At 44.4% G+C, this 24,853-nt stretch overlaps 1 protein-coding gene across 2 annotated transcripts in view; it reads right to left on the reverse strand.

The window, feature by feature from the left end:
* The window catches only part of vac14 (VAC14 component of PIKFYVE complex), a 246,888-nt gene that overhangs the window by 25,395 nt on the left and 196,640 nt on the right, over positions 1-24,853 (reverse strand). For both annotated transcript variants that reach the window (XM_033036030.1, XM_033036029.1), the window contains exons 18-19: positions 10,971-11,050; positions 10,045-10,195 (exon numbers count right to left, since the gene is read on the reverse strand). In XM_033036030.1, the coding sequence (XP_032891921.1) occupies positions 10,045-10,195; positions 10,971-11,050 (231 nt within the window). The remainder of the gene's footprint in view (positions 1-10,044; positions 10,196-10,970; positions 11,051-24,853) is intronic.

The raw sequence follows: 24,853 nt of genomic DNA on the forward strand, positions 1-24,853 counted from the left end.
ACTGATTGGAGGAATGCAATGACCATCAGATTGTGACAGCTGTTTTTTTAACATCTATCTCCGTGTGATATAGAAGCCTTGGCTTCGTCCCAAACCTTTTCCCGAGTCCTGACTCTGGCCCTAGCTTCTCCCACTGGAACCTTTGTAGGATGAAGTATGCTTACAAGGGAAGAAAAGGAGAAATTCTCAGTTGGAATAAGTAGCATTTTGAAAGGAGCAATGGATGTGGCTCAGATTTGTAGCAGGTCAGGTTAACCTCATGTCACTGATGCCCTCCCCCCCACTGAATTGGCAGCAACCTCACAAGTGGAACATTAGGTCATGTTCCCACACATCCATGGTCACAGTGCCCTCCATAATGTTTGGGACAAAGACCCATCATCTATTTATTTGCCTCTGTACTCCAATTTGAGATTTGTAATAGGCCGGTTCAAACTCCGCGGCCCGGGCCGGACGAAGCTGCCACCCTGTAGTCCAGCGGATGAAGCTGTTGTTGCGGGAGCTCCGGAGAATCGGTCACCAACCTGGGACCTACGAGCTCCCGATGTTGTCGTCCACTGGGCCCGCGGCCGAAGCCTCCGGGGCTCCAAAGTCAGGCCACCGCTGCAGCGCCACCACAGCTCCGAAGTCGGCCAGCTTCGCGATGGTGAGTCCTGGCTCTGCCTCCGTAGCCTCGAGGTCGGTTCCAGTTGGAGGCCGCCAGCTCCGCGATTAAGCCTCAGTGCAGACGGAGACGGAGATGGAGACGGGGATATGACAAGGAAAAGGTCGCATCCCCACAAAGGAAGAGACTAAAACAAGTTTCCCAAGCCCCCCACACATACACAACTAAAAATAAACTAAAACGTACGTCCAACAAGACAAAAAAAAACAAAAAGACAGACAGACTGCAGGCGAGCCGCAGCTGCCTGGGCAGCGACCCACTTCCGGAATTGAGGAGACCTTCAGCTAAGACTGAACCATCAGGGCATGCAAACCACGCACCCCCCCCACCAGCATCCTCTGGCTAATGTACATTTGTAGAACAAGATAGAAGACTCAGGATCAAGACTGCTTCATCAGAGAGACGAGGGACAACCATGTACTCTGTTTCACAGAGATATGGCTCACACCAAACTCTCTGGACTGAGAGCTCCAGCCTGAGGGTTTTTCCCATCTGGGTTGCGGCGCCTGCTTCACGTTAAAATAGTCACGGTGCTTGGACATGGTGGTATTGTCTCATTCCTGCTCCCCGGTCTGGAACTCCTGATGGTTAAGTACCGGCCGTTCTACTACCGAGGGAGTTCCCTGCCATCATCCTGACTGTAAGCTACATACGGCCTCAAAACAGCACACAACAGAACCTTCCACATCGTCACTGGGGACTTTAACCAGGCCAGCATACAGAGGTAACTACCAACTACTGTCAACACCTCACCTTCAACACCAGAGGACCCAACACACTCAACCACTGGTCTATCGCCATCAGGAAAACCTAGCACTCCAATCCATAGCGTGTACTTTGGGAAATGTGACTGAACCTGACTAAAGAGTGTTGCACCAGCAAAGAGGGCTGAAAAATGCTGATCAGGAGAAGCAGAAGGGCGGTTATGGGACTGCTTCAAGACGATGGACTTGGCCATGCTCAGGAACTCAACAGCAGATCTGAATGAATTTGCCATGAATGCCATTGACTTGATAAATAGGTTTGTGTATGTAGGTACAAAAACATTCTGAATCTCCCCCAACCAGAAGTCTGTGATAGATGCCCGTTAGAAGCAGGTGTGACTCCAGCTAAACTCGGAATTGTCTCAGTGTGCTAGGTGGCCTTCAGGAAGTCATGCCTATGTTACTGAATCTACTTCAATTTGCCTATCACTACAGCAGGTCAACAGCAGATGCTAACTCACCAGCTGGATAACAGCAACATGCATGTCAAGCTGCTGTACATCGACTACATTATCCTCCCCTCCAAGCTCGTTGCCAAGCTCCAAGACCTGGCTTCTGTATCTCACTTTGCAACTGCATCCTTAACTTCTTCATTGGACCTCAATCGGTGTAGATCAGTAACAACATCTCCTCATCACTGATTCAACACATGGGCACCTCAAGGCTATCTGCTTTGCCCCTGCCCTATTCTCTTTCCAGCAATGACAGTGTGGCTAAACACAGCTCTATTGTTCACTGGCGACACCATTGTGCTTGGCAAAGTCACAGGTGGTGACGGGTCGGTGTACAGAAGATAGAAAACCTGTTTGACTGGTGTTGCAATAACTACCTCTTGCTCAATGTCAACAAGTCCAAGGAACTAATTAAGGGCGGCATAGTGGCATAGCAGTAGAGCTGCTGCAAGCCAGAGAAGTAGCGTTCAATCCCGACTACGGGTATTGTCTGTACGGAGTTTGTATGTTCTCCCTGTGACCGCGTGTGTTTTCTTCGGGTGCTCCGGTTTCCTCCCACACTCCAAAGCGTGCAGGTTTGTAGGTTAATTTTGTTTAATAAAAAAATGTAAATCATCCCCAGTGTGTTGGACAGTGCTAGTGTACAGCGTGATCGCTGGTCGGTACAAATCTGGTGGACAACGTGCTTCCTCGCTGTATCTCTAAAGTCTACATTGTTGATTTCTGAAAGGGGAAGTTGGGAGACCATTCACCAGTTTGGTGGATGAGAGGTGATATGACCTGGGCCCAGCACACAGATGTAATCACATTGAAGGGAAACCAGCACCTCTACTTTCTTAGTAGAAAAAAGGGATACCTGTACTTTGTAAGCACCCTTTATTTACTGTGACTTGTCACATGTGACAATAAAGTATTCATTCATTCATAGATTTGGCATGTCACTGATTACTCTAAGGAAGGTCTACAGATGTACTGTAGAAAGTATCCTGACTGGTTATATCACGGCCTGTTACGGCAATTCAAATGCACAGAAATTGAAGAGAGTGGTGGATTGAGCCCGAAGCTTGAAGTCGCACACCACCAGATTCATGAACAGCTACTTTCTAACAACTGTTAGCTTCTTGAACTACCCTAATCCTACTTCGTCCACCCCTTGCACTGCCATGGAATTTTAATTAAAATTTTTTTTTTTTAATATACGTGTTTTTTTTATTTGTAGTCTTTTTACAGTCTCGTGGAATTTTATGAGTAATTTATGTTTAAGTTTTATTTTTGTGTGATTTATCTGCATCTATGTGCCTCATGCAAGTAAGGGACTTACACCCTTGTGCAAGTCAGATGTTACGTAAGTCAGAAGCAAAAGTGCTACTCCACACGCAAAAATTTACTATTCGACTCTAAGACCATGGGGGAGCTCCGGAGACCACGGTGGAGTACTGGCGCGAAGACCACGGAGGAGTACTGGCGCGGAGACGATGGGGGAGCTCCTATGTGGATACCACAAGGGAGCTCCGACATGGAGACTACAATGCGGAGACCATTTGGGAGCGTCCAGGAGAACAGCTTGCGGAAACGGCCGCATGTACAGTAGCGCTCTGCAACCGAGACTACCAAGCTTCAAGAATTGCTTACATAAGTACAAGCTCACATAAGTCGTCTGTTACGTAAGTCAGGGAGTGTCTGTACTCCTTCATGCTCCACAACATCAATAAACTTTCTCGGTGCTGTGTCCTTTCTCAGAGCACCATTGGAATGATGAAGGGTCTTTGAGCAGAAATATTAATTCTGTTTCTCTTTTCATATGGAATCTAAAAATACAGTATATTCTGCCTGTTACCTTGATCCAAGCATGTCCTAAATAAAAGCCTGAACCTTTTCTGTTTCTATTTCCGATTTCTAGCATCGACATTATTTTTCCATTTTCACCTTTGCAACAGTGGAGTGAAGACAGCTTGTAAGAGGCAGTGAGTGACATCTTTCCTATTTTCTTGCCATTCATTGTGTGCCTCGCCATGGCGTCAGTCATAAACAGTGGTTTACACCAACCCGTACCTTCCTTCCAACTTCCCTCACTTGTGTGGAAGTCACCCCACATATCATCTTCATTAGAGCAAATGGAACTGCTCAGGATCAGAGCAACATGGGGAAAATATAGATGACAGGGTGTTGTGAGGAAAACAGGGGTGGTAGATATAGAGAACTGTCATATCAAAACTGTAACTGAGTGAAGATACAAATCACATAGACTTTATACTTTGACCTTGTAGAATTTTGACTTTCCATAGCTAGAAAAAATGGAAATGGGAGGCGGCAAGTGTGGAGGTGAATGGTACAAAGGCAAATACTCCAGATCCTTTAACCAAGGGAATTAAACTTTGTTAAGTAATCACCCCGGTGTTACAGCCTGTAAAAGGTGCAGGTTAAAGAACGGGTCAGATTGTTTTCTCCGAGTCTGTAATTTCCTGGGGCTGCTATTTTTAGCTTTGTAACGTGAGAAAGGAAAACTCTCTGGTTGGAATCTGAAGCAAGCGATGGCAGGCTCATCTTGTTAAACTAATGGGGTCTCTTACCCAGACAATCAGCAGCTGGTGCTTTTGCTATGGAGAGGGGAGGGGGAAGGAAAATGTTGAGAAGTACAGAAAGGCAGCCTATAAAGTGGAAGCAAACTGTGAACATTCCCCCTGTGTAGTTTATTTACACAAAGACGTAATGCAATGAATTATATTCACCACCCGCACTAAAACTAAATAGGGTGAAGAATTTTGAGTAAGAATGCTCTGGCAGAAATTACAAACACTATTATAGTAACTAAGAGGATAGGGCAGACATTTTCCATCAGCTGTGCCAGATATCTTGGAAGCTGCTCTCCTTCCCTCCCCCAAGGATTGCCAAATTTAGTCCAGTGATTACTTCACCAGGCTCCAAAACAAAGCAACATCTCCCATCACTGCTCAAATTGCCCTTCTCCTAATGGAATATAGAAAAGTTCCCAAGGGATCCCACAGTGAATTTGTGTTTTTCCCCTCAAATTATAATGGAATCAAGCTGTTTAATTACCATCACTATCGTCTTATTGCTGGAGATTGAAAAGAACAAATTAACCACATAAATTCTCGTTAGATCGATCAATGTTGACACAAATTACAGAGCACTGCATGTGGCAGGTTTTGTCCTGTGTGACGAGGAGGGTGACTTCTGCCGTTAGTTCAGGAGGTGAGGGAATTAAATATAGAAAACATTACTTAACTTTGGCTTTCTTAGTCTTTGAAACTTCCACTCATATAGATATTGTCATCATCACATGGGCTTACTTTGCCACTGGTACATTTGACAATTAAACACTCCTGACTCTTGAACATAAAAAAAACAACCAATACTTTTTCTACTGAAAATATTAGCCTCAGGTCATCTCTTCCAATATTAATTCCTGGTGTTTGGTGCAAAGACGGCGGTATTGACACATTATGCAACAGAAAGTGTAAAGGAATGTAACAGAGCAGACACAGTTTTGAGCTATGGGAGGGGAGGAGGGCTGGTTGGACCATAGGAGTCACACAGAGTGTGGTGAATCTCTGGAATTCTCTGCCACAGAAGGTAGTTGAGGCCAGTTCATTGGCTATATTTAAGAGGGAGTTAGATGTGGCCCTTGCGGCTAAAGGTATCAGGGGGTATGGAGAGAAGGCAGGTACAGGATATTGAGTTGGATGATCAGCCATGATCATATTGAATGGCAGTGCAGGCTCGAAGGGCCGAATGGCCTACTCCTGCACCTATTTTCTATGTTTCTATGGAGAGAGAGAGAAAGAGAGAGAGAGAGAGAGAGAGAGACAGAAACAAATAGTAAAATTGATTTCGAAGAGCAACGAGGTACAATTTCTCCAGGGTCTTGGAATAAAGTGGCTGATGGTGCTGTAAACAAAAGGACACAAAGTGCTGGAGTAACTCAGGAGGCCAGGCAGCATCTCTGGAGAACATGGCTAGGTGACGTTTAGGGTTGAGACTCTTCTTAGAGGCGAAGCAGTGAGAGAGGGCACGGCTCCCCCTCTGTGATTCCACACTTTGTATTGCCTCCCCTTTTCCAGCTTTCTCCCCTCCCCACCTCCCTACAGTCAGTCTGAAGAAAGGTCTGGATCTGCTGGGTTACCCCAGCACTTTGTGTCCTTTGAGTGTATTAACCAGCATCTCTATTTTTACATGATGGTGCTGTATTAGCATTAGAGCAGCTTGGTACGTCACTGTCCTTGCAGTACTGAGCTTGGTAAATGTGTCCAGCAGCAGTTCACAGCTTGGAGATGGTAGCGGGGGCTGTTGTATCCAGGCCAAAAGGACATGGCACAAAGATACCTTTCTGACAGATCCCTCGGCAGCATGTCAACCAAGCCATCCTACATTCACAGCATGTTAGCCCATGTATCACGCATATACTCCATAGTGATGAAAGGACTCTTTAATAATAGCATTAGCTCAGTGTTTCAAGAGGGTAACATCTTAAACAAAGGATTTGAAAGCCCATCTTGCAAGAAACGAATACTTTGGTAGTGCAAGGTGCTGCGAGGATTCCACTGAACTGGGAAGATGGCTCACTATTTTGGCAGGGTCCGAAGCACAATAAACCCATCTCACTCAACCCAACCCATCTAAGCAGCAATTCTGGATTCAGTGCTTTATGGCTCCCCACACAGTGCTTATGTGTTTCACTATTAGGAACCTGTTCGTATGTGGGGTCTCTCTATGTACAGTACTAATTAGATTCACAAGATGGATGACTCAGATTGTGCTATTTCTATATGATCAGGTTGGGAAGACTCTGTTGTCTCCACATTGATGTTTAACGAGGACAGCACATCCACTGCTTTTTAGTCTATTAACGGGTCCCGAGACTCCTGACCCGAAAAGTCACCTATCCATGTTCTCCAACGATGCTGCCGGCCCCACTGAGTTACTCCAGCAGTTTGTGTCTTTCACTGCTTTTCTTATTTGCTATTCTACTGAAGCTCAACCTCTACAGATGGAATTGAAGGTGATGGTTCTAGCCTTACATAAGTTTCCAGTGTCAGATTTTAAGCTTTAATATGGTATTCTAAATCCGACTGCCTTCACTGAAGGGCCAGCTGCCTCTTGGCATTCTGCCCTTGGAGCTGATGGGAAGTGGGAAGACATGGTGAATACTCTCTGTGGTACCACAGGCAGCAAACATATGACAACCTGAGCTTTCCATATTATGTTCAATAGTTTACAAAACATTAAGAATATTAACTAAACCAAGATGTAAATATGTTTAAGAAGGAACTGCAGATGTTGGAAAATCGAAGGTAGACAAAAGTGTTGGAGAAACTCAGCGGGTGGAGCAGCATCTATGGAGCGAAGGAAATAGGCAGCGTTTCGGGCTGAAACCCTTCTTCAGGATTTGAAGAATGGTTTCGGCCCGAAACGTTGCCTATTTCCTTCGCTCCATAGATGCTGCCTCACCCGCTGAGTTTCTCCAGCACTTTTGTCTAGTAAGATGTAAATATATTATCCAATTTTTGGTGCCAAGTTTTTTTTTGCCATTAAGCATTCTTAGTCAATCCAGACTTCTATTTGATCTAAAGGGCTTGAACAGCAGACCTGAGCCTGTGCACACTGGAGAAACATTGCTACCCTGGGGCTACACATCTTCTAGCTTCTTGGATTCAAGAAACTGGATTCAGTGCCCAAGGGAGAGACTAAGGCAAATAAAAGCAGCCAGGCTTCCCACTCCTGATGGGTAGTCAGCAACTCCCCCAAGGTTCTACATAAGCAATGGAACTGGAGGGTGAGAAATGACGTTCTGCCTTGTGCACATATCAGCATCTCGTAATACGAATGCAGACTTGATCTTCCTGCTTTTCCACGAAGGGCTAAAATACTGGGTGCATGCAGAGATAGGTGATTGCAAATGTTAGAATCTGGAGCAAAAATAAACTGCGGGTCAGATGGCATCTGTTGGGGGGGAAAGAATAGTCGACACTTCAGGACGAGATTCAGTATCAGGACTGAGAGTGGAGACGGAAGATAGCCGGTATAAGGAGGGTAGGGGGAGAGTGAGAGGTGATAGGTAGACTGAGGAGGGACAAGCGATAGCTAGCAGATGGAGTCAGGTTGTGGGGTAGGGATGTGGTGTGGTTGGTAGACTGAGGCTGATGGGTGGAAGCAGACAACAGCATGGCTCAAACTGTATTTTTTTCATCAACAGTTGTTTTTTTGCCCAAAGGTGCATGTGATAGTTTTTACGGGGGCTTTACCCCCCCCCCCCTCCCTGGTCGGATGACTTCCAGACCATCTTCCTTGTTCTTTAATGATTTATGTCTCGGACACAACCTAACGAGTGTGGATTGCCCATGCTTCTACTCATTTTTATCCATCTTGAATTTCTCCGTATGCATCCTTCAATATTCAAAGCTAATTCTAAGGGAACGCTGCACTATCCTTTGGATGCGAGTTAAATCTGAGATTCCATCTACTACCGCACATGGACATAAAGAGTTTATGTGTCATCAAAGAGCTGGGAATGTCTATCGTCCTGAGCAATGTTTATCCCCAAACACTCTAAAATAGCTGCCACTGTCTACAACAGTGACTGCATTGAAATGGTTGGGAAGTTCTAAATGGATAAGTGGTACTATGGAGACAGGGAATTTATCCTATGGAATATAAATGTGGCCTTTGAAATAGAGATAGATAATATTTAAATAAAGTTCTCTTTTAAAAATATATTTCCATAACAATTAAGAGGAATACACTCATTGAATAATGTTTAGATCTGGCACATGTAATTGCCGCCGGTTCTGAGGACCCAATGCCTTGACACAGCAACTCAACCCTGCTGCACAATTCCCCCTCTGCAAACTACAATCTCACACGTGCACTCTCATGGAATGAGCAGAGACTATGTACAAAGAAGTGATCGACCACTGAAACCTATCCAAGCTTACACTTACACCTGTTGGTGTGCAGGTTTTCCTCCAGCTGGTTGAACTCCTCCGCAAGGCAGCTTCTTACGTACTTATATGCGATACTTTCCCCCACAGAATATCATGTGAGGCATGCGGAACCGGACGATATGCAGATTAGAGGTTTGAACATAGGGAACCCAGTGGTGACTCAAATCTCTCCCTGCATGCACGTGGTTACATCTTAAGCCAAAAGTAGCACAGTCAAGCCCACTTTCACATTTATCTGGATTTATCCAAGTCATTGTTGAGTTACAATAACAATCAACTCTGTGATATATAAATCTAGCTCCTGCTCAGTTTGTCGATAAAAAGGATTTGGCACTTTTCAATCAAGCTTGTTCCTTGATTTAATGGAGGCATAATGTGAATCAGTGCAAAGGATGAAGTTTGTGATTTAACATTAGTTGCTGCAATCAAGTGGGATTGACTGTAACATGCAAGTCATTGAGCAGTGTGAGTGAGAAGGCTTGTGGGAGGGAGGAATAATGGGCCTGTCCCACTTAGGCGACTCTTTAGGCTACTGCCAGGGACTAGTTTTAATGGAATTCACCTACGACACCTGGCGACAACCTAAGACAACACCTATGACAACCTACGACAGCAAAAATTGTCGCGAATGTTGCAGAAAATTTTTCAACATGGTGAAAATTTTGCGGCATTCGCCTGTAGTCGCCCAAAAAATCGCCTGAGTGGGACAGGCCCATTAGGCACATGGCACAGCAGGGTGAAGTTCCAAATATAGGCCCTCAGTGGCAGTGATACGCACAGAGCAGAAGGGACAGAATTTTCTTCATAAGCAGAGGGATGGATTTGTTGGGAAGGCAAAACCAGGGCAGGGTGGAGTTTAAATAAAAAGTCACCCAATGTTTCTTTCACAGCGGAGAACCCAATTTAAGAGCAGCATTAAGTGGGATCTAGAATCCTTGCCTGGCATCTCAGGCTGGACCAGAGGAGCGAAATGCGAAGGGAACCTGGGGCGGGAAAAGGAGAGTGAATTACATATGTGTGGCAGGCAACCTGAAGATGTGGACTTCGTCCCTGCAAATAAACCCAGAGTGAGCAGGTTTGTCCATGTGAGATGTGCAGCACTCACTTCTGGGGAAGGGTGATGCACACATTGAGACCTGCCCCAACAATTCCAGAAGTCCGATGAGCTACGTGCCACGGTGGGAACGCTGCTTGTTACTCACGTGTTCTGCATCAGCTCCGGGTTAGGCACACACTGCAGCCGCTGAGAGAGGAGCTGGAAAGCCTTGCTCTGGGGCAGGAGCATGAGAAGTCCATACAGGGCTTTGATCAGATAGGGATTGTTCTCAACGTCAAGGAGCTGCAGCCTCAGATCTGGGATGGAGAACAGGAGATTAAATCAACAATGTCAAAGGTCGGGGGAGGTGGGGAAGGCGTGGGGGTCAAGAGGCGGGAGGTGGGGTGGCTGAGGGCGACCATGGTAGAGAGGATCATGTACAGTAAGATATGCAGTGTCTTGTTCAAATGAATAGTCCAATATCAGGACAGGTTCTAACTCACTCACCGGGCCCCTTTCTCAGCACGAGGTATAAGTGCCAATTTTTATTCAGCGGGGAAAGAAAGTCCTATTTGTCATGAACTGTCATTGAAGGAGTGGGTTTAGTTTATTGCTGTTAGTTTGTTTCTTTACCGAAAGGTGCCAATGCCTCATTTCAGCTTACGATGGCCTTCCTGACTATCTGCAAAGCGTCTTTTCATCCTCAGGCTGCGGAGCATGGGAGGAGCACATTTACCAGTGCAGGAGCATCCTTGGTTGATTTTGCATTTGTTTTACTGGCTCTAGCATCCCTGGAAGAATAGATTTCTTGTCTGTCTCAACAAATACCAGGCTGCTTGAACCAATAGGTCCAGAGGGGCCCCGGGAAGAAGCTGTTACTAAAAGCAACAAGGAATATTTCAGTTTGAAAGTTACCCCTGGTTCACAGAGTCCGGAGCTTTTCAGCTGCTCCCATATTTGGTGTACACTCAGATTTATGCAGCTGCCATTGCGTGCTTGTTAATTCTGCCCCATTTCCTGAAGCAATATTACTCTGCGTTGTGGATTCTGACAGGGCTTTTGCAAGCAATGAACACTGTCGGATTTACTCACATGTGAAGATTGGACACTCAATCAGTTGTACCAGCTTGTCCACTTCAGTCAGGAAATCTATTGTCACCTCAAGGTCTCCACTGTGGTAATAGTCAAGGTGAACGTGAGCCAGAAATGAATATGATAGCATCAAGTTAAAGCAACAATTATTTGTTACACTCAAAATTAAATAATATATGTTTATATGGACATCCACAATATTCTATGGACATAAATAAAGCGTGGCATGCATTTAGAGAGCTCTCGCTTGTTCTCAGGATGTTCAAAAGTACTTTCTTATCTAAGAATTATTTTAAGCATAGACACTGCCAATACAGCAAGCAATTTATTTTCATATTTCATAACGCAGGAGGCTGCTATTCAGCCCATCTGGTCAATGCCAATACTCATCGTACAATGATCAGCCCCATCCTCCCACTTACTGCCCTGTGATCAATTCTCTTTCACATGTCCATCAACTCCTGATTCTCCTGCCTCCCACCTATAACATAGAACAATTGACCTACGTGCATGTCTAGGTGCTGGAGCTACCTGGAGAAGGAGCACACATTCACAGGGAGAGAAAAACATAATCACAGCATACAAAATGTGCAGTCAGGGGCAGCAAGGCGTAGTTTGATCCTGACCACAGGTGCTGTCTGTACGGAGTTTGCATGTTCTTCCCGTGACCAGCGTGGGTTTTCTCCGGAAGCTCCGGTTCCCTCCCCCACTTCAAAGATGTACAAGTTTATAGGCTTTTTGGCTTGGTAAAATTGTAAATTGTCCCTACTGTGTGCAGGATAGTGTTAGTGTGCGGAGATCGCTGGACGGCACAGACACAGTGGGCCGAAGGGCCTGTTTCCGCGCTGTATCTGTAAACTAAACTTTGGTAGTAGGAATAAAGGTGTAGACTATTTTATAAATGGGGAGAGGATGCAGAAATCGGAGGTGCAAAAGGACTTGGGTGTGCTGCTGCAAAGTTGCAAAAGGTAATTTTCAAGTTGAATCGGTAGTGAGGAAGGCAAATGCAATGTTAGCATTTATTTTGAGAAGACTAGAATATAAAAACAGGGATGCAATGTCGAGGCTTTATAAGTCACTGATCAGACCGCATTTGGAGTATTGTGAGCAGTTTTGGGCCGCATATCTGAGGAGGAATGTGCTGAATTGGAGAGGATCCAGAGGAAGTTAACGAGAAAAATCCCTGGGATGAGTGGGTTAACACATGATGACCATTTGATGACACTGGGCCTGTACTCACTGGAGTTTACAAGGATGCGAGGCAATCTCATTGAAACGTACCCAATAGTGAAAAGCCTGGATAGATTGGTTGTGGGGAGGATGTTTCCATTGGTGGGAAAGTCTAGGTAAAGCCTCAGAATAAAAGGACGTACCTTTAGAAAGGAGATGAGGAGGAATTTCTTTAGTCAGAGCGTGGTGAATCTGGGGAATTCATTGCCACACACAGTTGTGGAGGCCAAGTCATTGGGTATTTTTTTTAAGTTTCTTGATTAGTAAGGGTGTCCAGGGTTACAGAATGAAGACAGGAGAGTGGAGTTCAGTAGACTCGGTGGGCTGAATGGTCTAATTCTGCTCTTATGACCTATGAATGTGCAAATTCCAAACAGACAATAACAGAGCTCCAGACTGAAGCCAGCATTACTGGAGCTGTTCTGTTCTTCTAACTGTGTCTCAACCTTAAATAATTCACAGTCACTCTGGACTGATTAGAACTGCAGTCTCTGTGCTGTTCTTCCATGCCCTGGATTATGAGGCCAGTAAACTATAAGATGCCACCAATACCAGTTTTGTTTAGGGCACAAAGGGGAACTTCCATGTCTTTGTCCAATCACCTCTTTCACACCTCCTTCCCAGAGGTGCTGCCACACACACTTACTCTTAATTCTGCTCTTTCGTTAATGCACTTTAATATTCTCCTTGCACTGTATCAGATAGTACTGTAATGTTTGCTCCATTCTGCTATTTTGCATTGTTTTTGTACTTATTACTGTATCTATTATAACCATGTATATTGTTTACTCTATGGGCTCGATGTTATGGAGTCATAGAATGATACAGCGTAGAAGCAGGCCCTTCGGCCCAACTTACCCATACCGACCAACATGTCCCATCTATACGAGTTGACGGGTTTAAATACCTCTCCCACAAAATATAAATCAAATAAAGCCAACCCCGCATCACCAGCTTGGCTTCCTAATCTGAACTAAACATTCAACAGCCAGAACACTGTGCCCCAATTGTAGTATTAGGCAGCAAATCAATGAAAAACGAGGAAGCGAAGAAAATCAATGAGTTTGTGTGATTGATATGTTAACAAATTCAGGTAGCACATATAGCATTATCAGTTAGCTGTAAAAAATATAGTGATTTGATCCAAACTAATTCCTGTGAGCAAAGAATTCCATTGCACCCTGGTGTATATGACAGTAACCTCATCTGAATCTGATAGGATACTCAATTACCTAAGAGACCATCTCATTGAAAAGGAGCTGCACAATGGCACAGCGGTAGAGTTGCTGCCTTAAGGGCCTGTCCCATGAGCATGCGACTGCATGCGGCAAGCGCGACCAAACCGGAAGCGGGGGCCGCGCGGAGGTCGAGTGATCCCCGTACACGGCCGGTCCCACCAGCATGCGACGAGCGCGACCAAATCGGAAGCGGGGCCGCGCGAGTGACGTGAAGTTCGAGCGAAGTCTGCGGGAAGTTCAAGATGCTGCTATGCCAGTCAAGGCGGTGCGCACGCCCGTCGAGGCGGTGCGTACGGCGTCGAGGCGACTGCGGGCCGGCAGGCCGTTGCCGCGAGGAATTTTTGAACACTGTCAGTTTTTCGGAGCCCCGCGCGATGTCGGGACCAGCTCCGCGCAACTCCATACGGCTCCGGCGATCGAAGTGGGACCGGCCCCGCGAGGCTGTGCGGCTCAAGCGACCACATTAGGTCGCGCTTGCCGCATGCAGTCGCATGCTCGTGGGACAGGCCCTTTACAGCGCCAGAGACCCGGTTCAATCCTGACTATGGGAGCTGTCTGTAGGGAGTTTGTACATTCTACCTGTGACCGCGTGGGTTTCCTCTGGGTGTTCCGGTTTACTCCCACACTCCATGCACGTACTGGTTTGTAGGTTAATTGGCTTTGGTAAATTGTCCCCAGTGTATAGTATAGTTGTGCTAGTTTACAGGGGTGATCGCTGGTTGGTGCGTACTCGGTGGGCCGAAGGGACCGTTTCAGCGCTAAAGTCTAAAAGACAGCATCTCTAACAGCAGAGTCCCTCTTTGAGTACTATATTAGAATGCTAGTCTAAATTGTCTATTGGTCATTGCAGGAAAAATATTAAATGAGCAACACAGGCTTTTCCAGTGGTTCCAGGGCATCCGGAACCACTGGAGACCGGAAGGGCATCTTTTTTAACATGATACCTGGAAATCAGAGAATAACAATGAAACATCAACCCAGATTATGGGTTCATAACGATAGCAGGGCCTGAAACCTAAATCAGGTGTGGTAATATAGAATTTATGTCACTAGGCAATCAATTCAGAGCTAAGTTTCTAATTCCACATCCGGTATCTTAATTACCACTTTGTACTAATTTTGTCAGAGAAGCAGATTCATTGACCACCGGGTGGCGCCAGCAAATTCTGCCTCGCCAACAGTCTGTCTGTCCTTTCCTTCTTTGTGTTTAAATAGTATGTGTTAAATGTATGTTTTTAGTGTTCTTTAGCTTGTTTTAAGTGGGGGGTTGGGGGGATGGGGGAATTTTTTTCAAATCTCTTACCTCGACGGAGATGCGATTTTTTCAGTATCGTATCTCCGTCTGCACTGCGGCCTAACATCGAGGAGTTGGCGGCTTTTGCTGGAGACGGACTTGAGAGCTCCACCGCGGGTGCCTAAGGGACTTTAACATCGAGGAGCCCACGATCCCTTTGCCAGGGATCGACCTCGGATCGCCAACCGTGGGTGCTTGCGGACTTAACATCACGGAGTCCGCGGTCTCTGGTCTGGGACCGACATCGGGGACTCCAAGCCGCGGGAGTTTCGACCGCCCCGACGCGGGGGTTTTGATCGCCCCGACACGGGAGCTTCGACCGCCGGCTGCGGGAGCTTCGATCACCCCAACGGATGGTTCAACTGCCCCGACCGCGGGAGAAATAAAGAGGAAGAAGATTGGACTTTTTTGCCTTCCATCACAGTGAGGAATGTGGGGAATCTGCTGTGGTGGATGTTTATGTTAACTTTTATGTATTTGTGTATCTTATTGCTTTTTTTTCCCGTATGGATAAATGGTAATTCGCATATTACTGTACCTTAATTGGTACATGTGACAATGAAAGACCTTTGAAACCTTTGAAAGGAAGCCATTCCACATTTAACAAGCACTTATCGATGAATCCCAAAACCAATCACTTACTCAAAGAAAGAACCACCTCAGTGCAGTGTAATGAGCAGGAGAAACAAGAAAGCTGACTGTCAGCAACTGTTCCTGATGTTGGGGGAGTCCAGAATCAGGGGCCACAGTTTAAGAATAAGGGGTAGGCCATTTAGAGCGGAGATGAGGAAAACATTTTTCACCCAGAAAGTTGTGAATCTGTGAAATTCTCTGCCTCAGAAGGCAGTGCAGGCCAATTCTCTGGATGCTTTCAAGAGAGAGTTAGATAGAGCTCTTAAGCCCCTGTCCCACTTAGACAAGTTTTTCGGCGAATACAGGCGACTAGGCTGTCGCCACATGGTCGCGGGGTGACCTGTGTGGTCGTTAGTCTCCTCAAGTCGCCTAAAGTGTTGTAATGTTTTTATGGTTGCCACTGGATTTTGAAATGTTCAAAACTTTTCGGCGACTGTGGGCTTGATGTATCTTGACGTAGCTTGTATTCTCCTGTCGTAGGTGCTATTGTAGGTTGTCGCCAGGATGACGCAGGTTGTCGCCAGGTGACGTTGGTTGTTGCCGGGTGCTGACTTCGGTTAATTCCATCGGCGACTACCTACGTCAACCGGCGACAGGAACCGGCAACTGAATTGTCTTCAGTTGTCGCCGACAGGGTCGTTGCTTGTCGTAGCTTGTCGTGGGTGGATGCAGGTTTACTTCGGTTGTCGTAGGTTGTCGCCTGTGTGGTCGTAGGTTGTCGTAGGTGTGGTTGTAGGTGGACGTCCTAATGGGTCGCCAGTTGTCGGTAGCTTGCCGTAGCTTGACGTCGACTAGGTTGTCGTAGGTTGTCGTAGATATTGTCGTAGGTGGTCCAGTCGCTGTTTTTTGGGCGACTTGCTACGACTGTGACAGTCGCCGAAAAAATTGCCAATGTGGGACAGGCCCTTTAAAGATGGCGGAGTCAATGAATATGGGGAGAAGGCACGAACGGGGTACTGATTGTGGATGATCAGCCATGATCACGTTGAATGGCGGTGCTGTCTCGAAGGGCCGAATGGCCTACTCCTGCACCTATTGTCTATGTATCCATGTATGACAATGGAATAAAAAATGAGCTTCTAATCATTCGGTGAGAAATACAGGGATTGTGGTGGGATCAGGCTGCTGGATAAGCACCCAATAATGGAGGGTATGTGCTAGTTTGTGCCCCCAATTCACATCAACTTAATCCAACTACGTTACATTCTTATTGAAAGCATCAAATTCAATGAAAAACACCATTTACAATATTAACAATGTGTGACAAACCACATCGTGGATCTCCAAAATACTTGTCCCCACATCTATCACGTTCTACACTTTCAAAGCAAAACAAACTAGAATGAGTGTGCCATATTTTCTATTATATTGTGTACATTCCGGGAATTAATATTACTCTCAGTTCACTGCCTTTTTGTCTCTCATACATTCCACTGAAGGTACTGACAAGTCATTGGATGTTCAGACAATGCCACAACTGGCTCCACATTATTAATAATAACACTGCTCTCGTCTGAAATGCCAACGGCAGAATTGCATAAAAGAAAACCAAGTCACTAAAGCCGAGGGATGTCCAGCTTCTCCAGAGACTTCGATATTTCATAACCCAGCAAGCAATAGAGCCAGTATGATCTTCACTGGCAATCCAATCCTTTGACTATACAGTGATGTTTAAAATCTCATGTTTAGACCCTGGGATTGAGTTTTACATCGTAAACGGGTTCAGTTGCCGAGTTTCTCACTTTGCCCTCCCTTTGACGACTAATTCTTCTTAGACAACCGCTTGGGATCCTGGGTGAGTTGCTTCCACTTCTGTTCAGGTTTCTAAGGTGACTGATGAGGCCCATGCTGGACCCTCAGATTTTGCCACAGATGAGGCTGAAGATTGCGGAAAATATTTTGGCAAGGACACGAGGACAAATCCCCTTGTACTTAGACACAACGTGCTGGAGTAACGCAGCGGGTCAGGAAGCATCTCCAGAGAAAAGGGATAGGTGCAAAATGTCACCTATTGCTTTTCACCAGAAATTCTGCCTGACCCACTGATTTACTCCAGTATTTTTTGTCTATCTTCAGTATAAACCAGCATCTGCAGTTCCTTCCTGTACAATCCCCTTGTACTTCACTGAAATAGCGTTGTTAGATATTTCACATGCACCCTAGTGAGGATTAGAGGTTACAGTTCAACGTCTCATGAAAAGATCCAGACAACTGCCACAGCAGTCCTTCAGTACTACATTTAAATGTTGGCCATGAGTTTGTACTCAAGGCATTGGAGAATAACTTGAGCTCACAGATAAAATGTCATGCCTGAGGTAGCGGACACACATTTCTAGGCATTCTTCAAATCCCACTGCTGGGAAAAGCACCCATTCCGCCATCTCTATTCTAGGTCCCGGTCACCTCCTCTCCTGGGTCGCTGCCAGTTTTTATTTCCTCCTTTTCAAAATGGTCGAGGTATTTGTCACTTAGCTCCTGTTACTATATTAAAATAGGAGCAAAATAAGGAATGCTGAAATTGCACATTTGAGAAAGAGATAATCAAAACTATTGGTAATGTCAAGTGTAGAGTCGAACCTCTCACACAGATTCTGAACTTTTAATTCCATATATTTAGTGATGTCAGCATTCTACTTTTACATCAAGCTAATTTGTGAATCAAATGTCCAATTCTGTGCCAGAGGACATTAGTCAAACCATAGCACTTAGTGCAAGAATACTCAAGTTTATAAAAATAGCATCAAACTGCATACTAGCCAAACAGACTCTGATTTTTCTCCCCCTCCTCGGAAGCTCAATGATTTAGTTCTTCTATAAAAGGAACCTCCAAATGTCGTACATAACATGCGGCACGACACAATAAACGTAATTCATTTCCAAACAAGAATTTTTTGAATTCAAGAAAGCTGGTGCAACAATGGATTAATCACCACAATTCAGACTGAATTAATGAAGGCACTTGCTTGGCAATACTCTACATTTAGATGGTGGAGAGAACCAGAACTCATCTAATTGAGTGTGGATCCATTATCCACAATTAGCATCCTGATTAACTTAACTTAGAGCATGGAAACAAGCCATTCAACCCACCAAATCCACACTGACCAATAAGCACCCATCTTTCAGCACTTGGGCCCTAACCTTCTACATCTAGGCAAGTCAAGTGCTCACTTCTTAAATGCTGTCAGCGATTTCCGTTTCCACTACTCTCTCCAGCAGGTTATTCCAAGTAATCACCAGACTGGGTGAAATGGAAATCCCTCAGAGTCCCTCTAAATCTCTTCCGCTTACCCTAACTATGTCCTCTAGTTTATCTACCTTTGATATGGGGAAAAGACTACTGCACTTTACCCTATCAATACCCTTCAATTTTATATACCTTCATCATGTCCTCTCTTAACCTCCCCCGCACCATGGACCTAGCCTCCCCAGGCTCTCCTCATCACTGAATTCTCATGGTTTAAGGGAATTAGTAATGATCTAACTGGTATGGCAATTGAAAGGTCTGTATTAATGAGTAAAATGAGTTCGGATCACACTACAACTGAACAGTTAATTAAATAATATCTGGTAACGGTAATAAGGAAACAACTAATTGGTTGTAAAAGCCCAATCTAGGTCACAAATGCCTCTCCTTGGAAGAAATCAACTTTCCTCATCTGTTTTAAATGCTGCAGTAGACCTTCCAAAGTGACCCAAGGAATATAACAGACACAGCAAAAGTGAAACCATCTTAGATTACTCTGCAAGGATGAAGTTAAAGAATGCTAGAAATATTCTCCGGTACGTTTAGCAATTCCTGTTTTTATGTCTAATTTCTCGAACCTGCAGTTTTTTTTGTTACTTTGTCAACATTACCTGGGAACATCTACAAAATTGTGTCTGAATTGTGAGAGCTCTCCCCCCAACAAGCAACAGGACCATACTCTACAACCAATCTTAAAAACTTCTGCACTACAACCTCCCTTCCACGACAGACCCACTGTACACAATTAAGCTTCCAGCCTCATTATATTTGTGAGAATCCCCAACATCAACTCCAGACTTTAGGAAGCATCATGGCATCAGATCAAAGATGGCCAAGCCACTGTTGATGAATCATAAGCCTTCATATCGGACCTAACTTGGAAGAATGTTTCAATAAACATCACCAGGTGCAGCTTAGTGAATTAGTTTCTGAAACAGCTGGCTGAGTATCAATGAACACAACTACTAGACTGGGCTGGAGGCGGGTGGCACGGGGAGCGAAACAAAGGGGAAGGCTTTTGACCTCAGCCTTATTAATCTACCTGTCACAGATGTATCTGTCCATTGCAGTACTGAAAGGAGTGACAACCACCTTCTGAAGTAAACACTGTGCCCTGTATGGAAGAGCAGTAACACCACACTACAAAGGGTTTATTCAGAGCATGGCCATTCACTCAAAGCTATGAGCTTTTGAGCACAAACAGAGCGGCAGAATTGTACTCCAACCCCGCTACCAAGAGCAGCAAACCAAGCGAATGTCTCTGATTAAATGTGTACAGAAGGCTATACTGGAGGGGTCTCAGAGGTAACTAAAAGTGACAGGGCCCCTGCTATTTACATTCATGATAAACAATGAAAAATACAATAAGGATAGGGTGGAGTGATTTCAAGTCTTTCTCTCTCCAGTAATGAATGGTGGTGGATAATTAAATAGCTTACTGCCAAGAAAGGCACTACAACCATCATCAGCCTCAACAATGGTGGGACCCAGCATGGGAACGAAGGAGAAGGCTGCAGCCAACATGCCTCACAAATAACCTCAACTTTCATAAGATGTCCCCTTATTTACTGGTGAATAAATCTTATTTACTAGATCTTTATTTCCAATGGAAATACCCATAAAAAGACATCAATTGTCCAGCAACATGCAGCATTCAACTTCAGTAGGATTTTCACCCTCATTGGTCTATAAAAAGACATTTATCTAGATACAAGTTTTACTGACCTCATTCTCCTGCATCGTGCCACTCAAAATGTACCCTCTGTCCTTAGTCCGAACTCTGACCTACAACTTCAAAGACACCCACGTACATGCCTTGACGGCTATGCTCATGGAGGATTGCAGTTATCCTCAGCTTCATACTCGCGGGATCATTCCAAGCAGCTGCTGGGAAACTTTGTCACATCTCGCCATTTATTGCATAAAATAGGAGAATCCATTCACTTTCCTTTGCAAGTTTCCCAAAATGTAGGTATTTAATTAATCCAAATATCTGCCGAGTAACATCCTGCCAGGAGCACCAGGCTGTTGCCCAGAAGGGTTTCCACATTTTCCTTTCAGAAAGAACATCAACAGCCAGTCCAGGCACCAGTGATACTATAGAAGTTCTTTTTCACCTCCCTCCCCTCACTGCATCTACCACTCATTTATAGCAACATTTCCCTGCATTAATTCTTGCAATTGAACTGCTTGGACTTCATGTAATGTTTATGTCATGGAATGGCTTAACATCAGAAAGAGAGTGGAGCTATTTCCAGCTACTGTTATTAATCTATCCTTCTGTTGAAAACAAGAGGGATAGCAGTTACGCTAATACAAACTTTCCTTATTCTCAGCTAGCTCCATTATGGACAGATGCATAAATAAACACCATTTATTCTGGTGCTCTGGGAGCACAAGAATAAGAGCAGGTCCCTCAACTGTAAGCATTTGTTCCATTACTCAGCTCAATTATTACTGATGTGCATTGACATTTTATATATCTAGCATGGATTTGCAACTCTGAACATAATGACTAACAAAACTCTAATCGATCTCAACAATAATATTTTCAGTTAATGCATAACATGAACAGGAAAGTTGCCAACATAATCAAGGGCATTTTGCACCCCAGTCATTCCTTCTTCTCCCCTCTCCAGTCAGGCAGAAGATACAAATGTTTGAAAGCACATGTCACCAAATGCAGGAACAGCTTCCTCCCCATTGCCATCAGACTGAATGGACTCATTTACCATAAACTAATCTTCCTAATTACCATGCATTTTTTAAAATCTGCACTTTCTCTGTAACTGTAATGCTGCAACATTATTTACTGCACTCTGATCATTTTCTCTTTGTTGCTCTTATGGAGATACAAGGAACAACAGATGTAGGAATCTTGAGTTAACTAAAAGTGCTGGAGTAACTCAGCGGATCAGAAAGCATTTGTGGAGAAAATGGACAGGCAACGTTTCTGGTTGTAACCCTTCCTCAGACTCAAGTTACTCCAGCACTTAGCGTTTTACCGTTAACCTTGTATATGGCTTGATTGTAAATGAGTAAAGTATGATTTGACTGGACAGCATGCAAACAAATTTTTCATTGTTTCTCACTCAGTACACATGACAAAAATAAACCAATTTCGGAACTACTATTTAATTTCCATAACAATTATCTTACCACCCCCTTCTCCCACTGGTTGTTGCTCATTTCCTACGAACTGCAATGTGAGGATTACATTTAGACAATAGATGCAGGAGTAGGCCATTCGGCCCTTTGAGCCAGCACAGCCATTCAATGTGATCATGGCTGATCATCCACAATCAGTACCCCGTTCTTGCCTTCTCCCTGACTCCGCTATCTTTAAGAGCCCTTTCTAGTTCTCTGTTGAAAGTATCCAGAGAACCAGCATCCACTGCCCTCTGAGGCAGAGAATTCCACAGACTCACAACTCTGTGTGAAAAAGTGTTTCCTCATCTCTGTTCAAAAAGGCTTACCCTATTCTTAAACTGTGACCCCTGGTTCTGGACTCCCCCAACGCCGGGAACATGTTTCCTGCCTCTAAACCCTTAATAATCATATGTTTCAATAAGATTCCCTCTCATCCTTCTAAATTCCAAAGTTTACAAGCCCAGCCGCTCCATTCTCTCAGCATATGACAGTCCCGTCATCCCGGGAATTAACCTTGTGAACCCCCGTTGCACTCCCTCAATAGCAAGAATATCCTTCCTCAAATTTTGAGACCAAAACTGCACTGTTTGAGAAGTCTGAAATCAGATACACATGTTAGCGAAGTGTCTGAAGTGAGCGATACATGTCCTCCTGATCCCAATAACAGTAACCTTGAGCTTCCAGGTTGCAATTTTGTTTCGGATGTTAAAATAAATGTGACTGGAGATTCAAATAATTTATTTTTTACAGACAAGAGGAATAGATGTAATAGATCGGGTAGACGCACACAGTCTCTTGCTCAGAGTAGGGGAATCTAGAACCAGAGGATATAGGTTTAAGGTGATGGGGGAAAGATTTAATAGGAACCCGAGCGGTAACTTTCTCACACAAAGGGTGGTGAGTGTATGAAACGAGTTGCTGGAGGATGTCGTTGAGACAGGTACTATCGCAACGTTTAAGAAACATTTAGATAGGTACATGGATAGGACTGGTTTAGAGGGAAATGGGCCAAGTGCATGCAGGTGAGACGAGTGTAGAAGGGAGATGTTGGGCGATGTGGTCAAGTTGGGCCAAAGGGCCTGCTTCCACGCTATATGGCCAAGAAATATATGCAATAGCAGCATTAGCAAAGAGGTTAAGGTGGTTAGTCAACAAATTAAGTTGGATAGACAACTCCTTTTTATTACATTATGCTGATCCTGTGATTACATTAATATGTAGTACAGGGGCTTTTAATCTATTGACAAAGCAGCTGTCCCATTGCAAAGCATTTCAACAGATCTTATAAAGGTCATGTGCTGTTCACATGCGATTGCCAAGAAAACATTCCACTGTGTGATAGGAGCACGATCACAATCACCAAATTGTTTTATGCTGAAGATGGTCCAGTCTTGCAAACTCACTCTGCATCTCTGCTCCTCACATTTCCTATCCTCTCCAATTATATATATTCTTGTATACACCCAAAACTCAGGCCCCTGTAACCTATTGTATAAAACCCATTGACCCAGATTCTAGAATTCCCATAATCTGCCTTATGTGAAATGCAACTAGCCCAGAATCCCCCATGTCTCTAAACTGCTCAGCACTGAATCTTATTCATTCTTGTCCTTGCTAACATTCACAAATTTCCTGATCTTCCACACAAGGTGAAAATCCTAATTCTGCACTGTCCCCCTTGCAACAGCAAATATGTTATTGGGAAAGGATTGAGGAACCTTCTTAGATGCACACCAATGTAGTGGCTGAGTGACTGAATAACTAATTTTTACTGTGTAAGTGTGCTATTAATCCAGTGACCTGGCTACAACCCACTAGGACAACAGGATAATTTTAATTCAGTCAATTAAATAAACCTAGAAAAATAAAAAAAAGATTCCGAAATGATGTTAAAACTAACACAGTTTACTCAAGTCCTTACGTGAAGTGAATCTCCTGAATGGACTGACCATGCCTTCAAAATGTGTGACTAGCTCAGCCTTCATAAATGGCTGAGCTAGCCACAGTTCAATGGTTTTTCAAGAAGGGCAGTAAATAATAGTCTATTCTGCAATGGCTACATTTAGTGAATGAATATAACAGAAAAGCATTAGAGGGTTTCCGATGAATAATGGCCCTCTGGAGTTTCAGCAAAGCTTATGGAACTACCCTGGAACAATCTGCATTGGCTGCAGAAAGTAGGGGAGAAAAGCGAGGAGATGAGAAAAAGATAATGACGGCAAACCTATTTGTAGATCCATTATGGTAGCAAAATTACACAATTTATAATGGCAATAAAGTACATTCTAAAATATAAATTCAATTACAGTGCAGACAATTACTTCAGAATTAATAGGTGCCTCGGACTAATAGAAATCTATTTCTTGCATAGATTTTCTGCCCAGAATAGATAACTGCCATCAGCAAAAAAACAGATCAGATGATTCAGAAAATATGGCTTGGGATCTTTGTGTAATTCTGTGAGATGGGCGGCGCGGTGGCGCAGCTGTAGAGCTGTACTGGCCAGAGACGCGGGTCCGATCACAACTACGCATCCCGACTATGTAAGGAGTTTGTACGTTCTCCCAATGATGACATGCGTTTTGTCTGAGATGTACACGTTTGTAGGTTAATTGGTTTGGTATAATTGTAAATTGTCCCTAGTGTGTGTAGGATAGTGTAAATGTGCGGACTGGGTGGGCCGAAGGGCCTGTTTCCATGCTGCATCTCTAAATTAAACTAAAAAATAAAGCACAGCAATGGTGCAGCTCACCCTCTGTACTCCTGAGTCATGATAGTATAGCTCATCTATTGACGACTCGAGGGCACAGGTTAAAGTTACGACATTCTGAATCAGAGGGAACATCTGAAACACAGCTGCTATCTCTCTGGTCAAGAGACTTTGAGGGCTGTTGATACATCATTCAAGAGGTGACTAGTTTCCTGTCAACAGCATTTATCACGTAGCTTTATAATTACCCTTAGATATTGTGTGGTCAGGTGAGTAAATTTTGAATGGCTACTTTGAACACGGAGTCGCAATCCTCACCGTCTGGCCAGCACATAACTTCAATTGCACTCTACCAATTACTGACTTGTAACTGCCTTGATT

The sequence above is a fragment of the Amblyraja radiata genome, chromosome 17 (genome assembly GCF_010909765.2).
Source record: "Amblyraja radiata isolate CabotCenter1 chromosome 17, sAmbRad1.1.pri, whole genome shotgun sequence".
Classification (NCBI taxonomy): domain Eukaryota; kingdom Metazoa; phylum Chordata; class Chondrichthyes; order Rajiformes; family Rajidae; genus Amblyraja; species Amblyraja radiata.